General features: G+C 33.8%; 1 protein-coding gene across 4 annotated transcripts in view; it reads right to left on the bottom strand.

Annotated features, from left to right (window-relative positions):
- The window catches only part of LOC145267017 (dynein axonemal assembly factor 9-like), a 159,657-nt gene that overhangs the window by 42,507 nt on the left and 99,868 nt on the right, over positions 1 to 17,282 (bottom strand). For all 4 annotated transcript variants that reach the window (XM_080122933.1, XM_080122932.1, XM_080122931.1 and 1 more), the window contains exons 21-25: positions 13,702 to 13,772; positions 12,532 to 12,667; positions 9,519 to 9,622; positions 6,692 to 6,841; positions 180 to 250 (exon numbers count right to left, since the gene is read on the bottom strand). In XM_080122933.1, coding sequence (XP_079979059.1) covers positions 180 to 250; positions 6,692 to 6,841; positions 9,519 to 9,622; positions 12,532 to 12,667; positions 13,702 to 13,772 — 532 coding nt within the window. The remainder of the gene's footprint in view (positions 1 to 179; positions 251 to 6,691; positions 6,842 to 9,518; positions 9,623 to 12,531; positions 12,668 to 13,701; positions 13,773 to 17,282) is intronic.

A 17,282-nucleotide genomic window follows, 5' to 3' on the forward strand; every position in this document is an offset into this window, starting at 1 on the left:
ACACATGGTACAAGCACAAACTTGAGACAGTGATTAAAATGAAAATCAGAAAATCCTACAGAATATGGGGATACAAACAGATAAACTCATCCAATTAAGGAGACCGGATGTTGTAATAGTTAACAAAACGCAAAAAAAAAACGATAAAAACATAAAAATGATGGATTAAAATTGATTACATTTTTTTAACTTCCGGTTCAAGATCTTCCACATGAGTTATCTGTCCGTATTTTCTCCAATAAGGAAGTAACTAAAAAAAATAAATAAATAAAGAGAATCATTTAACATATAAAGTTATCATATCGAATTTTCAAGTCAGACACAAATAGCAATCCATCTGGCATATCGATACTTGATTTAGTCTAGCCTATTCTTTGTTTCTTCCTTATACTAATGTATTTTACTAACTAGGATCACTTCTTGTGAGTAAAAAAAAAAATACCCGAGCTGAGATCGGAACCAAAACTTAAAGACAATCAATCAAGTAAGATAACCAATAGGCCAACTTGCCACGAACTTTAAAAAGTTTTATCAAACCTACTTATTCTTAACATAAGTAACCTGTCATATGAACCATTCATGCATGCGCATTCATGAAACAGTTGGCAAACAGATAAAAATCCAATGAACCCCCCCCCACAGACCAATTTTTCAATTTTGACCTTTTTTTTCCAGATGAAAAATTTCCACATGTCTGAATACCCTATATACCAAATTTCAAATATGTCGATAAAAAATTTGTTGAGTATACCGGTTGAGAAGTGTCCTCACAGACACACAGACATTCTCACTTTTATATATAGATATGGCATACACATTTGTTTTTGTTTTTTTTCTTCTTCTTAATCTGTTATAATAAAGTCGTATTCCTGCCTGTTTGTTTGTTTGTCAGTCTGTTTGTTTGTTTGTCTGTCTGTTTGTTCCCAATTTGGTTAAAGGTTACTCTGTTTTACCAATTAATTTTATCTACTGTTATTCTTGTATGATTTTATTCAAAAGGAATCAACATTCAAGAGGTTATCTCATTTTCATATTACATTTTCACAAAAAAAACACTCGACTAGCTACAACCACTATCAACAATTCCCCCCACTTTCTAACTGTGTCTAAATCTAAACACAGATTCCATGAACAAAGCTTCTTTCCTAGACCCGCGGTCTGTGGAACACTGTTCCGTTGGACTGCTTCCTGGCCGACTATAATATGGTAGTCTTCAAGTCTAATGTAAACAAGTTCTCGTTGAACCATCCCTGAGCTTCAATCTATGGTCCCCCCTCGCCAAACTTTCACAAGAAACACTCGTCTAGCTGTACACACTATCAATAATTCCCCCCACTCTTTATCTGTGCCTAAACCTAAACGTAGATTCTATGAACAAAGCTTCTTTCTTAGAACTGCACGCCTGTGGAATTGTCTTCCGTTTTCCTGCTTTCCGGCTGACTACAATATGGTTGTCTTCAAGTCTAACGTAAATAAGTTCTTGATGAGCCGTTCTATATAAGTTATCAAATTTACCGAATTTTCATTACTAATGATTAATATAGTAATCATGTCCAATGTCTACTGTATACTCTTTAACCCTTATCCTTGAGTGGCCTCTTGGCCTTGATAAGTGGTGATGCCTATGTAAAAAAAAAAAAAAAATCCCCTTAAATAATCAAATTGTATCCAATTTACACCATTAGCGATTGCTACACTACCATCTTACATTCATTAACGCTTATCCTCGAGTAGCCTTTGGGCCTTAATAAGTGATAACTCTCTTATAAAAAAAAAAAATTAGCTCTAAATTTTGAATTAAAATTAGTAATAGAATCTATAAATTAATACGATAGCGTATGTGTTATTTTCTGTGTCACGCTTACATCTGGATCGTTTAATTGTTATGTACTTCCATTTCTTGTAATAAATAATTTTACCAAGAATTCTTCATAATTTTGGTTTCGGTTTCGATTTTAGCTGATGGCACCTTAGTAATCTATTTTTTTATATAACTAATTTTATTAAGACTTCTTCATAAGTTTTGGTTTCGGTTTCAATATATATATATATATAATGGTTCAAAACTGCTATTGAAGCACATGTTCCCGCACGGAAATACTATAGCAAGCCCCACTCCCCCCAATGGTTTACTTCTGCTTGTGCAGCTGCCATTTGTCAAAGGCAGCATGCGTTCCGCAGATTCAACCGACATAAGTCCAGCTCAAATAAACAGAAGTTTATAGAAGCTAGAAATAATTGTAAGAGAGTGATAGACACAGCTAAGTCAGATTACTCTGAAACCACCAGAAAGCGCATTGAAGCACAGAAATTAGGAACCCGGGATTTTTGGAAAATCTACAACAGCGTAGTTAATAATGGACAGTCAATTATTCCCCCACTAACAAACAATCATGAGGTTGCTTGCACGGCAACTGACAAGGCTAATCTGCTTGCCAGTCGGTTTGCCTCAAACTCCACACTGAACTCGGTACACCACTCACTCCCTGATTTTCCTCTGCGAACAGACGCCACACTTGACGACTTGAAAATCACCCCTTCTCAGGTACATGCTATTATAAAAAACCTAGACACCTCTAAAGCATGTGGACCAGATCTCATCCCGGCTGTGCTATTAAAAAAATGCTCTGCCGAGGTTGCTCCAGTTCTGTCCAAACTTTACAATAAATGCCTTAACGAATCTTGTTTTCCCGACTGCTGGAAAACCGCCTCTGTGGTACCAGTCTTCAAGAATTCTGGTGAAAGAACTGACCCACTAAATTATCGCCCCATTAGCCTCCTCCCGCTTTTCGCCAAAATATTTGAGTCCTTAGTTAATAAAGCCCTAGTCCAGCACCTAACAGCTGCTAAACTCTTGACTGACAAACAATATGGATTCAGGCAAGCCCGTTCAACAGCAGATATCTTAACTGTAGTTTCTGAACGTATATACCGTTCATTGGATAAAACAGGGGAGGGTAGAGCGGTGGCCCTTGATATATCTAAGGCTTTTGACAGGGTATGGCACGATGGTCTTCTAAGGAAAATTAGATCATATGGAATCACTGGAAGAATTCATAACGTAATTAAATCCTTCTTAAGTAATAGAAAAATCAAAGTTGTCCTCGACGGACGTACATCCAAACAATATGACATAAATGCGGGAGTGCCTCAGGGGTCTATCCTTGGACCTCTATTGTTCCTGATATTCATAAACGACCTCCCTGATAATATTGTTTCGGAGATGGGTATATTTGCCGATGACACCACTCTCTATAACAGATATGAGGGGAAAACAAATGAACACATATCCAAGAAAATGGCAGAAACACTAGAGGATGACCTCCAATCCGTAGTGGAATGGGGACAAAAATGGTTGGTCTCATTCAATGCTGCTAAGACTAAGCTTGTTTCCTTCAATAACTACAAGAAACCTTCTCTACCACCAATAGCAATGGCCAAGAACACATTGCCTGAAAGTACTTCTTTTAAACTCCTCGGCCTAACGTTTACAGGGAATATGAACTGGAATAGATACATTGAGAGCATTGCCAAGGCTGCTGCAAGGAAGGTTGGCTCCCTCTACCGTGCTAGAAAACTACTTACGCCTGCCAGTATCCTATACCTCTATAAGGCAACCATTCGCCCATGTATGGAGTACTGTTGTCACATCTGGGCTGGTGCATCTGCTGCTTGTCTCTCGCTCCTGGACAGGGTTCAAAAAAGAGTCGCAAACCTGATAGGTCCTGAACTGTCATCTGGGCTTCAACCTCTGTCCCATCGACGAGATGTTGCATCCCTCTGCCTGTTCTACAAATACTTTAATGGTGAATGCTCTGACGAACTGCAAACACTTGTACCTCCCCGACGTAACTACCCCCGACAAACCCGACAAGCTACTAAGTCTCATCCCTTTACAGTGGAGATCCCTAGGTGCAAGAAAGCCTTTTACTCCAATAGTTTCTTCCCCAGAACTGCGGGTCTTTGGAACTCCCTTCCGGGATTCTGCTTTCCCAACTGCAATGATATGCAGAAGTTCAAGTGTAATGTTAACAAACATCTTTCTACTCTTCTCCCTTCATAATGACCCCGCTAATTAATTCCCTAATAGTAGCCCCCTGCTTCAAAGTGGCACTGTGCCTTGTTTGGGGTGAAAATTGAATAAAAAAAAAAAAAAAAAAAAAAAAAATATATATATATATATTATTTTTAAAATATAATTATCCACTGACACGTGTTTCGTCGTCCACAACTCATCAGAGTGGCTGAATCTAGCGAAATTCGAAATCGGCAAATCGTGATAAAAAGTCTAACCCTCTACCACGGTGCTAACCTCGCCGGACAACTAAATGTATCACTTTTACGTACATGTTTTTATTTGTTTTTGTTAGCGATACTTTCTTGAATGAATTCAAGTATTTATACAAAAGTGCATTTTTACCTAAATGCTTGTTGGGAATAATTTTCTCGTTGACCAATCTGGTACCCCCTTTTAATGGGGAGCGGCATATATATGTATATAAGTTTGGAATTTGGTTTCGATTCAAGCTGATGAACCCAAGTCATATAGATATATTTTATTTTGAAATCACAACTTTATAATGTATAAAAATCGATAAAACATTAACTCTCTGATAATATATACAAAATCTGCAAGAATTAAACTACATATTTAAGCGTACTTTATAACTGAGCTATGCCGGGCGTCCCTGCTAGCTTGGATAAATACTTTTGCAGTTTTAACAAAAAAGCTAAAATAATATCAGAGTGTCTCCATTTATGCTGAACATCTACAGAATGCCGACATCAATATATGACATATGAATGAGTTCCTTGTGGAATTTCCACATGTCCCGCTAATTATTTTAAATATTCTATTTAGAAATGTTATATAAAGTCGATTTATTAAATTTATTTTTAATTTAATTTAAATTTAATTTATTTTTAATTATTAGTATAACCAACATTAGCTGCGTTTAAAAACGGAAGTCTTCATTTAGCATGAATTATTTCCCCTTAAGCTATGAGATTTTATTTCCCTGTTTGAATTTTATACAGGAAGACTTATGTTTTATGCTTTCAAAAATCCAAAAATATGGTCAACTTTCAGGAAAATCATAAAAACTTAGCATATTTGCTGTATCTAAAATAGTATGTGACTAAACTCTCCGCCCGGCAATATGCTTTTTTATCTGGCAATGCCAGGTATATATATATATATATATATATATATATATATATATATATATATATATATATATATATATATATATATAGTATAAAACTTTGTTGGAATTCAAAGACTTACTTTTTCTTTTTTATAACTTTCGTTTATTCTGGATTTTTTTCACTACAGCTGTTTCATTAGCGGGAAGGCAATTTTACGATTTATGTATCCATAAAAATATCCTGTCACTGCTAACATCTTCAGATGAATTTCCCATTTGATTCTTACACTGATCATGCAATATATCATGTGATATATATATATATATATATATATATATATATATATATATATATATATATATATATATATATATATATAAAGTTTTCCTATTGCATTCTTAAGTCAGATCCAAATAGCAATCCGTCTGAGGGATCGATACTTGATTTAGACTAGCCTATTTTTTCTTTCTCTTAATATATTTTATATGGCATAATAATGGTTTTCCTGGAAAAAGCAAAACAAAAACAAAACAGAAATACTGCTCTGAATATAGCAATATTAGCAAGTACTTCAATATAACTTGCTAATTCGCACTCATGTTGATACAATGGAACAACTGCTCACTAGACAAAAATTATGGTTTCGATCATGTAGCAAAGCTCTTTGATAAAAGTATGTAATCTGTTTTCATTGTATTTTACTTCAGTGTTTTTTTTTCTGAAAATACTTTTTCCAGCTATGAAAACTGTTAGAATGGATACATTTTTGTCAAAATAACACTCAAGATGAGAACAGTAGTCGGAATAATACAAATAATGCAAATTGATTAAAAAAAGAGAAGAAAGTATATTGAAGTTTGAGTGTAACTTTACAACTGAATTTTACCAAGTACTTTATCCACTATGCCATGGGTCCTTATGAAAATATTTCAGAGTTTGACAAGCTACACCATTCTGAAAATAACTCTTGAGATGCGAACAAATAAAATAAACAATATGAATTTAAATGCTGTTATAAAATGCCATGGAAAAAAAAACAACTTTTATTAAAACTCATTGGAATTTTCTGTTAACATCGATTTTTATTGTAACCAACCAAGCTCTTTCATTTGATGGACTAGCATGGCCAACCGGCATTGCCCAGGTTGAGGAGGGAATAACAAAACATGCTACAGTATGACAGATATTTTTCTTTTCATTTCATTGTTTTAACATCAAGAACTAAAAAATAATATATATATATATATATATAAAATAAAATAAGACAAAAAAAGCAAAGAAACAAAACAAAAAAAAAATAAAAGCAAAAAAAAGAAGTTTTTTTTTTGCTTTTATTTTTTTTTTTGCTACAGTATGACAAAGACTAAGAAGTTAATATTTTTCTTTTCACTTCATGGTTTTAACATTAATACAACATTAAGAACTTTAAAAAAAATAAAATAAAATAAAAAATAAAATAAAACAAAAAAAAAGCAAAGAAACAAAACAAACAAAAAATAAAAGCAAAAAAAAAAAGAAAGTAATTATTTTGTTTTTGTTTTACCTTTGAAAAGAAAATCTTTTGAGCTTTAGTGCCGGGCTTGAAAACAACAACAAAACCTCCAGTCGAATTGGCAAAATTGGTAGGTATGATGTCAGCTTTGTCCGCAGCTGCAATCTCAATCACAAGGAATACCAGAGACTTTGTAGAATCCTTGACAAAAAAAGAAGAAGATTTTAATTATTATGCTATTTTGCGAAATAATCACCGATTTATGAAATTAACATTTATTTATTGGGTTTCATGTGGCGCCCATTTATCGATATTTTCTCTTTAATAATTTTATTCTGATCGTCAAGTTTTATTCTGCAAGATCTTTTGAGCCGCACCGGTTAGGTAGGAGAGGCCAGACAAGGCGGTGTTATATCATATGGTCCTCCTATCCACATTTGCAGATGGTTGGGTTAGGGTTAATGTTTCCACGCATGAGTAGATTTGTCTTAAATTAAAAAGAAGATCAATAAACATAAGCGGATCAACAATTAACGCATGGAAAAAGCAATCAAAAGAATGGAAAACCAACGACCGTGCATGTATGTAAAAAAACTTTGTTTTACAGATTTGTCTTCTCGATCGCTCACTGCCGAAAACGTACCCTAACCTGACAAGGCAGCGTTCCAATGTACGGTCCTCCTATCACATTTGCAGACGGTTGGGTTAAGGTTGGGGGTTAGGGTTAGGGTTTCCATGCTCTTATCTGAATGAAATCAAATTTTTTGCTCTGAGACAGAAATCTTTTTCTTTGGCAAAAAGACAGAATTTATAAGGAACTTTGTCTGAAAAATATATTATAAGGTGTGTATGCACAACCCAGAGTTTTGAGCTAAAGACACTTATCAGGCATGGTGAAGGTCAGGGTACACAAAAAAAGACAAGAAAAAAGGCAAACTGAGCACTTATTTTCTTAATCTAACATATAAAATTATATTGCGAGATTTTACTTCAACTTTGACCAAATATTTTTTGTTATTGCTGTATTATGTTCTTGGCATTATGATAACGTATTTTCTTACATTTTATTAAACAAAAATTTTTTCCTGTCCAGATAATTAGACATGGAATCTAAAGAGCAGAGTTTATTTTAATGTATCAGTAAATGTATTAATACTATTGAAAGAAAACAGTGCCCATTGTAATGTAGATATATAATAAGCTCAATAGGTATAAATATCATAGAGCTATATTAATATTGAGTAAAGCGATTCATAATTTTGAATAAAAAATCAGTTTCAAAAAGAAAAACAAACAAAATCAACTCGATTGTACGATCGTTTCGGAAATGATGTTCATTTATTGTCAATTTGAATAAAATGAACATCATTTCCGAAACGATTGAACAATCTATTGGATTTTGTTTGTTTTCCTTTTGAGACTGATTTTTAATTCAAAATTATGAATCGCTTTACTCAATATATATATATATATATATATATATATATATATATATATATATATATATATATATATGTATGTGTGTGTGTGTGTGTGTATATACATATATATGGGTATATATACATACATATATATATATATGTGTGTGTGTATATATATATACACATATATATATATACACATATATGGGTATATATACATATATATGTGTGTGTGTATATACATATACATATATATGCATATATATGGGTATATATACATATATATGTGTGTGTGTATATATACATATACATATATATGGGTATATATATATACATATATATGTAGGTGTGCATATGTATGTACACACATATATATATATATATATATATATATATATATATATATATATATATATATATATATATATATATATATATATATATATACTAGCAAAAGTACCCGTCGTTGACTGGGTTCAAAAACAGCCTACAGAAAATGGACTCTGATTTATGAAAGTATGATAGGTTATGAAAAGGAAGGGTTGTAAATTTGGGTTGAATTTGGGGGTATCAAAGCCAAAGCAAAATATGATGAAAGTAAAAATAAAATAGATAAACCCCATAATTTATTATACCATACCTGTTCACACTGAAACACTTATCACAATATTCTGTGGATCTATATTAAAAAACCTTGTTAAACTTTGTGACATATTTCTGTTCTATATTATACCATATTTCTTCAAATTGAAACATAATTATCAAAGTATACTTACGCAGATAGATATGAAAAGTCTTTATTAAAGTTTGTGCCTATTTCCATTCTACGGAGGCCAGGCGCGAACGCAGACCCCACAATTTTATTATACCATCCCTATTTAAGTTAAAACATAATTATCAAAGTATTCTTATGTCCATCTATCAAAAACACTTGTAAACTTTTTTTTTTTAATTTTACAATTTTTTATTTCCATACTTTGTGAACCAGGCACGAATGTAGACCCCACAATTTTAATGAACCACCATTCTGCCAGATCAAATATATCCATTCCTGTGTCTCGATACATCTTCTATCATTATATGTAATCAGTTTTTTTAAGTAGTCAACCATATAGGAGCCTATTCGTGACCAGACACGCATACACACACGCGCGCGCACGCACACACACACGCGCGCGCACACATACACAAACACACATACGCACACACATACACACATACATACACACACCCATACGCACACACATACGCACACACACACAAATACACACAAACACACACACACACACACACACAAAGTGTCTCTAATATATAAGTAAATGTTTGTAATATTTTCTTCAATAGTGCTCAATATGTGAGTAGATCAATGCAGTTAAGTTATGAGAACAAGAAATACGTTACTCATATTGTAAATGCTGATCGACTTTTCGACCAATTCGACATTGTCCCGTGTTTACCTGGTAATACGTTTCCATAGAACTGGTTTTCGAATTTGGCAAGCAGATTGGATCCTGCTTTGGGCGAAGAATAACGATTCCTTTCTCTAAGACGTGCAGGTGCCCTAAAAGGAATGCAAAAAAAAAAAAAAAAAAAAAATGAATGCAAAAAAAAAAAAAAATGAATGCAAAAAAAAAAAAAAAAACGAATGCAAAAAAAAAAACGAATGCAAAAAAAAAACAACGAATGCAAAAAAAAAAAGAATGCAAAAAAAAAACAAAAAAAAGAATGCAAAAACAAAAAAAAAAGAATGAAAAAAAAAAAAAAAAAAAAACGAATGCAAAAAAAAACAAAAAAAAAACGAATGCAAAAAAAAACAAAAAAAAAATGAATGCAAAAAAAAAAAAACGAATGCAAAAAAAACAAAAGAATGCAAAACAAAAAAACAAAAAAAAGAATGCAAAAACAAAAAAAAAATGCAAAAAAAAAAAAGAATTCAAAAGAAAAACAAAAAAAAACAAAAAAAAAAGAATGCAAAAGAAAAAACAAAAAACAAAAAACAAAAAAAGAATTAAAAAGAAAAACAAAAAAAAACGAATGCAAAAAAAAACGAATGCAAAAAAAAACAAAAAAAAACGAATGCAAAAAAAAACAAAAAAAAACGAATGGAAAAAAAAGAAAGAATTCAAAAGAAAAAAAAAAGAATTCAAAAGAAAAACAAAAAAAAACAAAAAAAAAGAATGCAAAAAAAACAAAACAAAAAAGAATGCAAAAAAAAAACAAAAAAAAAACAATTTAATATTCACAGAAAATGCAAACCTAAAACTAGTCATTACTGTACATTAATTTGATCCATTTTCTGTTTTGAACGCCAAATGCAAATGAAAGGAAAAGGAAGGTGTTAATTAAAATGACAACCACCCACAATTACGTACCATGCTTTAATGCCTGGATTCGGATCCATTATGTAGTTTCATTTAATTTTATAAATTACGCATGAAAATTAATATTTTTGGAAGAAAAAATGTTAGATCAATTGGAATTAATTTATTTATTGCGGGTTAGGGTTACAGATTCAACGGAACCAATAGCCTAGTGGATAGAGACGTTGAATCTTTACGGTTCCAGATGGTAGTTTCAATCTTACCTGAAGCCGGCCAGGGGCTTAGTTGGCCAAAACGTAATAATTGTTTGAAATTTGGTCGAAAAATGAGTGAGTGGGGAAGCTTTAAAACATTGTTAAATGATTAGAACTGCTACTTAACATTATCATTCAAACACTAACGTGTATATATATATATATATATATATATATATATATATATATATATATATATATATATATATATATATATATACTAGCAAAAGTACCCGTCGTAGACTGGGTTCAAAAACAGCCTACAGGAAATGGACTCTGATTTATGAATGTATGATAGGTTATGAAAAGGAAGGGTTGTAAAGAGATAGCTTCGAATTTGGGGGGTTAGGGTTAGGGTTAGCTGAGCAGGTGATCTATAAACTGTAATAATTGTTTGAAATTTGGTCGAAAAATGAGTATATATATATTATGTACACACACACACACACACACACACACACACACACACACATATATATATATATATATATATATATATATATATATATATATATATGTATATGTTTTTTTTTATTACATTTTCATCCCAAACAAGACAAATTGCCACTTTGGTGTAGGGGACTACTATCAGGGAAAACATCTACTGGGGTACTATGTAGGGATTTGGACAGCAAGACGTCAGTTCACGTTACACTTGAACTTCTGCACGTCAGTACTGTTGGGGAAGCAGGGACCTGGAATGGAATTCCAGAGTCTAGCGGTTCTGGGGAAGAAACTATTACAGTAAAAAGATCTTTTACATCTAGGGATCTCTACAGTGTGGTGGTGGGATTTAGCAGCCTGTCGGGTTTGTTGAGGGTGCTCACGTCGTGGGGGCACAAGTGATTGCAGTTCGTCAGAGCATTCACCACTAAAATACTTGTAGAAAAGGCAGAGGGATGCAATATTTCGCCGATGGGACAGAGGCTGAAGCTTAGATGCCAGTTCAGGGCCTATGAGGTTTGCGACTCTCTTTTGAACCTTGTCAAGGAGCGAGAGACTAGTAGCAGATGCACAAGCCCAGATGTGACAGCAATACTCCATACATGGGCGAATGGTGGCCTTATAGAGGTACAGGATACTTTTGGGTGTTAGTAGTTGTCTAGCACGGTAGATATATATATATACACATGGAAGTTTTAAAAACCAAGAGCAATGCGGAAAGGACCGGTATACTCTTGTTTTCTTTTTGAAATGGGAGATATTTCTCCTGAAATTAATCATGGTTCCATACCACCAACGAACTTTATATACACCGGACATACCAATAACTTGGAGGAGTGATAAATGAATAAATAGTTAGACATTTCTCTACTCAAACATACCCATCTACTTGTTTGTTTGTTTTTCTTTTCTTTACTCTTGTGATTCTGGTCCTTTCCGCATTGCTCTTGGCTTTTAAAACTTCCATATATTTTAGTTGGTTAGTTACTTGGTTGTTTTTGTTTTACGGCATATCAACATTTTCAGGTTATTTAATGCCGAATTCAAAGATTTTGAAGAAAAATTTTTTTAATAGAATATATTTGTTGTTTTCGAGTCGGTTTCTATTCAACCCATAGTTGGGACCCTAACAGGTACTACTACTCCGGGTCAGAGTGGACCTGAGAGCAATGGTAATTAAAGGGTGGCTCGACACTCCTCAAAGCCCGCAAGCTGGGGCCTCACCACTGGATATAGTTTAAGGTCATATCCAGGACCCCATATATTAAAAAAAAAAATATGTAAATAAACATATTTTTTAAATATGTAAATAAACGACGGCGTGTTTGTTTAAAGAAAATAATAGAAGCGGTGATGCAGCGTGGTGACAAGAGAGAGAGAGAGAGAGAGAGAGAGAGAGAGAGAGAGAGAGAGAGAGAGAGAGAGGGGGGGGGTGAGGGAGAAAACATTACCTGTGCTTGAGAATTTGCTTCGGTTGTTGATAGCAAAAATGTCCACGAGATTAGCATCAAACATTACTTTTCCAAAATCCTCCGTCAATTCCAAGGACTTGGATGCATCGACAATATCAGTATCGACCGGAATCATCTACAAGAACCAGAAACAAACATTAAAAGAACTATTGAAATTGGCAAAAAGATGTTTTTTTTTTCAAAACATTTTTTGCTGCTTCTTAAGATAAAGTCGACAAATCGATTTTTTTTTTTTTTAAATATGTTGTTTTAAGCAAAAACAATATTACGGAATTAATTGTCATGTCGAAAATAGTAATATATCCAACCATTATGAAAAATCATCCAGTAAAACGACTACAGTTGTGTTTTTAGTAAAAAAAAAAAAAAAAAAAAAAATTATGTATCGCCAATGGTCAGCCCTTAAAGTGGCGAAAAGTAGAAAAGTATGTCCCCTGTATTCGCAATTTTTAAGATGTTTATCTGGGCTGGAGTTGAAAAAAACCCAGCCTATCCTGCCTTGACAGAGTACAAAATAGAATTTGTGTCTTAGTGGGGGATGCCCTTTTCTCTTCCCTGCAGCCTCTCTCCCACAGAAGAGACGTTGCGAGCCTGTCTTTGTTTTATCGTTATTTCCATGGCATCATCCGAGCTCCAATCTCTGGCCCCCCCTCGCCAATCTTTCACGAAAAACACCCGTCTATCTGAAACCACTGTCAATAATTTTCTCCACTCTTTATCTGTGCCTAAATCAAAACGTAGATTTCATGAACAAAGCTTCTTTCTTAGAAGTGCATGCCTGTGGAATTCTGTTCCCTTTGCCTATTTCCCACCTGACTACAACTTGGATGTCTTCAAGTCCAACATAAACAAATTCCTGATGAATCGCCCCCTTAAGTAAGACACTTTATCAAATGTCCAATACTTACGATTACTACATGCAATAACCCTTATCCCCGAGTGGCTTCCGGGCCTTGATAAGTGGTGACCTTCAGGTAAATAAATAATAAAAAAAAAATGTTGTGTGCATGCATGTGTAAGTGTATGTATGTGTGTGAGTATGGATGTGTGTGCGTGTGTGTGTGTGCATGTGTCTGTGTGTGTGCGTGTGTGTGTCTGCGTGTGTGCGTGCGCACGCGCATGTGTATGATTCGGAATTGTTGTACTCACCCTCCAACAGTGAAACCGAGGAATGTGCGAAGTCAGAATCAGAATTTCGTTGTTTTTGCATCGACTGCCATCTGGTGGAAAACAGAACCAGGTTTTCTTTTAAAATCAAATTATGTATTAACATTACACGCACATGAAATTATATATATATATATATATATATATATATATATATATATAATTTATAAAATATATATGGCGATTAAGCTACACTGAATATTCTGCGTTTCATCCACTATAGGATTCGTCAGGCTTATGCGCGAATTCTGTGGTTGCTTCTTGTTTTTATATATGTTGAGGATTTCTAGTTAGCCAATCAGCTTTCTAGTATCCACCGCGCCCCTTCCTATCAGCCTATGGGCATGCATTTTATCGAACAAAGGATCTGTTTTAGAACTAGGTTAGTGGTTTAAGGTAGATCTTTTCCTTCCTTTTTTTTTTCTTCCTTTTTTTTTATATATATATAAATATACCTATGTGTACACACATACATGCACATATATATACATATATATATATATATACATATATGTGTGTGATCGTTTATATATGTTCATGTTTATTTAATTTATTTATTTGTTTGTTTTCTATTGTTATTGTTAGTTTTAAAGCTATTTTGTATCGCTATCCTAGAGTAAGTTTTATTTTGTGAACACAGTTGTTTGCTATTTCTCGTCTACAGTTTAATAGATTTTGAGGTTCTTTAAAGTACAGGATAGCAAATTTTTCATGGAGGCATAATTTACATGGGTCGTCTAAATGTCTGCACGTGGTAGCTTGTCTCATTATGTTCCATTCGACTACCGGCGAATGTCCACTTTCTTTGAGTTCCCAGTATTTATTCGCTAGTGTTGTTTTTATACATACATACATATATATATATATATATATATATATATATATATATATATATATATATATATATATATATATATATATAGGAGAACAATAGGGATGAGAAATGAAGTCACAAAAACTATATATTGGTGGATATAGATTAGTTCATTTATTCAATAAGGGAATACAAACAATTAGTTGAGAGATAGAAGGGACTCTTTATGCCAAGGTATTTCGAAGCCTAATGCTTCTCATCAGAACAGTAGAGAAGATGCTAGGTAACATAATGGGGATGCGGCGTGGGATTCATTAGGAACGAAATAGATCAATTAAAATTATGATTGATGTTGGGAGGAGTTTTATCGAATTCTAAATAAAGGAGGAGCGTATAATATAAAGTGTAGAAAGGTGTCTTTATCACAGTCTTAAATTGATGTGGTATATGTTTTAGGGCTAAATGGGAGGTATAGTGTGGATGGGTGGTAATTCTATTTTATCGGTGGGTAAGATGTCTATTATCTATAGAGGTGCATATTTTGACAGATGCAACCGAGACAACAACAGCAATATAGAATGGTGTATAATTTGGGGAGGGGTGTCATGGTGATGATTTAAGGCAAATGAGCGAATGGGTGTGTTCTAAGCAGGGTTGAACAAGAAAGGATCGGATTTTGCATGCAAAAGTATTTGATGAAACAACAAGTAAGTCAAAGATCTTACTTGATAACAAAAAAAGTGAAGCAGAGGGAATATGGTGAAGAAAAAGGTGATTACACATGAATGGATAGTTTGGTGGAAGATAAATAATCCAGTGACGGTAAAATCCAAATATATAACTTCAAGAAAGCTAATTGAATTTCCATTTGCACAAGTAAAATCCAAGGAAATCCCGTAATTGGAAGAAGATGGTCCATAATAATCCAAAGGCAGAAATCCATGGAATAATTCACAAAAATGTGTACAAGGAAAAAAGGAAAAAATTCCAATAATATTAATAAAAGAAAAATAAGATGTGCTTTTCACTCTACTGCCGAGACATAAATATAAATAAGAAAGATCAGGGAAGAAAAAAAAAAAAAAAAAAGAAATGGTGATAGTTAAATATTAAATAGAGAAACAAATGTCAAAATGATCCAGACAGGAAATGTTAAAGGCGCGAAAAAAATATATAGGGCAAAATGATATAGGTCAACTGAAATGTACAGGTCCTCACTTAAAAAAAAGGTAAGCAAGAGTTGTTAGAAGACACTAAATGGAAAATAAATAAAAATATATATAATATATATAATATATTTTATATATATATATATATATATATATATATATATATATATATATATATATATACATACATATATATATATATATACATATATATATATGTACAGGGTGTCCACAAAGTCTGGCTGCATAATCTACACGGTGCCCACAAAGTCTGGCTACATAATCTACACGGTGTCCACAAAGTCTGGCTACATAATCTACACGGTGTCCACAAAGTCTGGCTACATAATCTACACGGTGTCCACAAAGTCTGGCTACATAATCTACACGGTGTCCACAAAGTCTGGCTACATAATCTACACGGTGCCCACAAAGTCTGGCTACATAATCTACACGGTGTCCACAAAGTCTGGCTACATAATCTACACGGTGTCCACAAAGTCTGGCTACATAATCTACACGGTGCCCACAAAGTCTGGCTACATAATCTACACGGTGTCCACAAAGTCTGGCTACATAATCTACACGGTGTCCACAAAGTCTGGCTACATAATCTACACGGTGCCCACAAAGTCTGGCTACATAATCTACACGGTGTCCACAAAGTCTGGCTACATAATCTACACGGTGTCCACAAAGTCTGGCTACATAATCTACACGGTGTCCACAAAGTCTGGCTACATAATCTACACGGTGCCCACAAAGTCTGGCTACATAATCTACACGGTGTCCACAAAGTCTGGCTACATAATCTACACGGTGTCCACAAAGTCTGGCTACATAATCTATACGGTGTCCACAAAGTCTGGCTACATAATCTACACGGTGCCCACAAAGTCTGGCTACATAATCTACACGGTGTCCACAAAGTCTGGCTACATAATCTACACGGTGTCCACAAAGTCTGGCTACATAATCTACACGGTGTCCACAAAGTCTGGCTACATAATCTACACGGCGCCCACAAAGTCTGGCTACATAATCTACACGGTGTCCACAAAGTCTGGCTACATAATGTACCTATTTACTATGCCTCCCCACAGGACAGAGTTAGACACCAGGGTCGTTTTTTTAACGTGGAGAAAAGGTACAGAGTGTCCACAAAGTCTGGCTACATAATGTAGCCAGACTTTGTGGACACTCTGTATATATATATATATATATATATATATATATATATATATGATGATGATTGCAACGTCTTATCTTATCAATATATATATATATATATATATATATATATATATATATATATATATATACATACATACAGTGGCACCTCTACATACGAGCTACTCTATTTATGAGAAATTCGAGACACAAGATGTCTTCCGAGCAAAGCTCTTGACCTAGATATCAGAGAAACTCCAAGTTACTAGAGTTTCCAGATGCTACCGCTAGGTGGTTGAATGATCGAGACCACTTAGCATCAGCTCGTCTTAGTTAGTATGTGTGTTTCCCGCCATACAGACCCCATTTCGCAACTCTCTCCCTCACTCCTCCACCACGACGCTTTCACC

The sequence above is a fragment of the Euprymna scolopes genome, chromosome 42 (genome assembly GCF_053919585.1).
Source record: "Euprymna scolopes isolate OS-2025 chromosome 42, ASM5391958v1, whole genome shotgun sequence".
NCBI lineage: Eukaryota > Metazoa > Mollusca > Cephalopoda > Sepiida > Sepiolidae > Euprymna > Euprymna scolopes.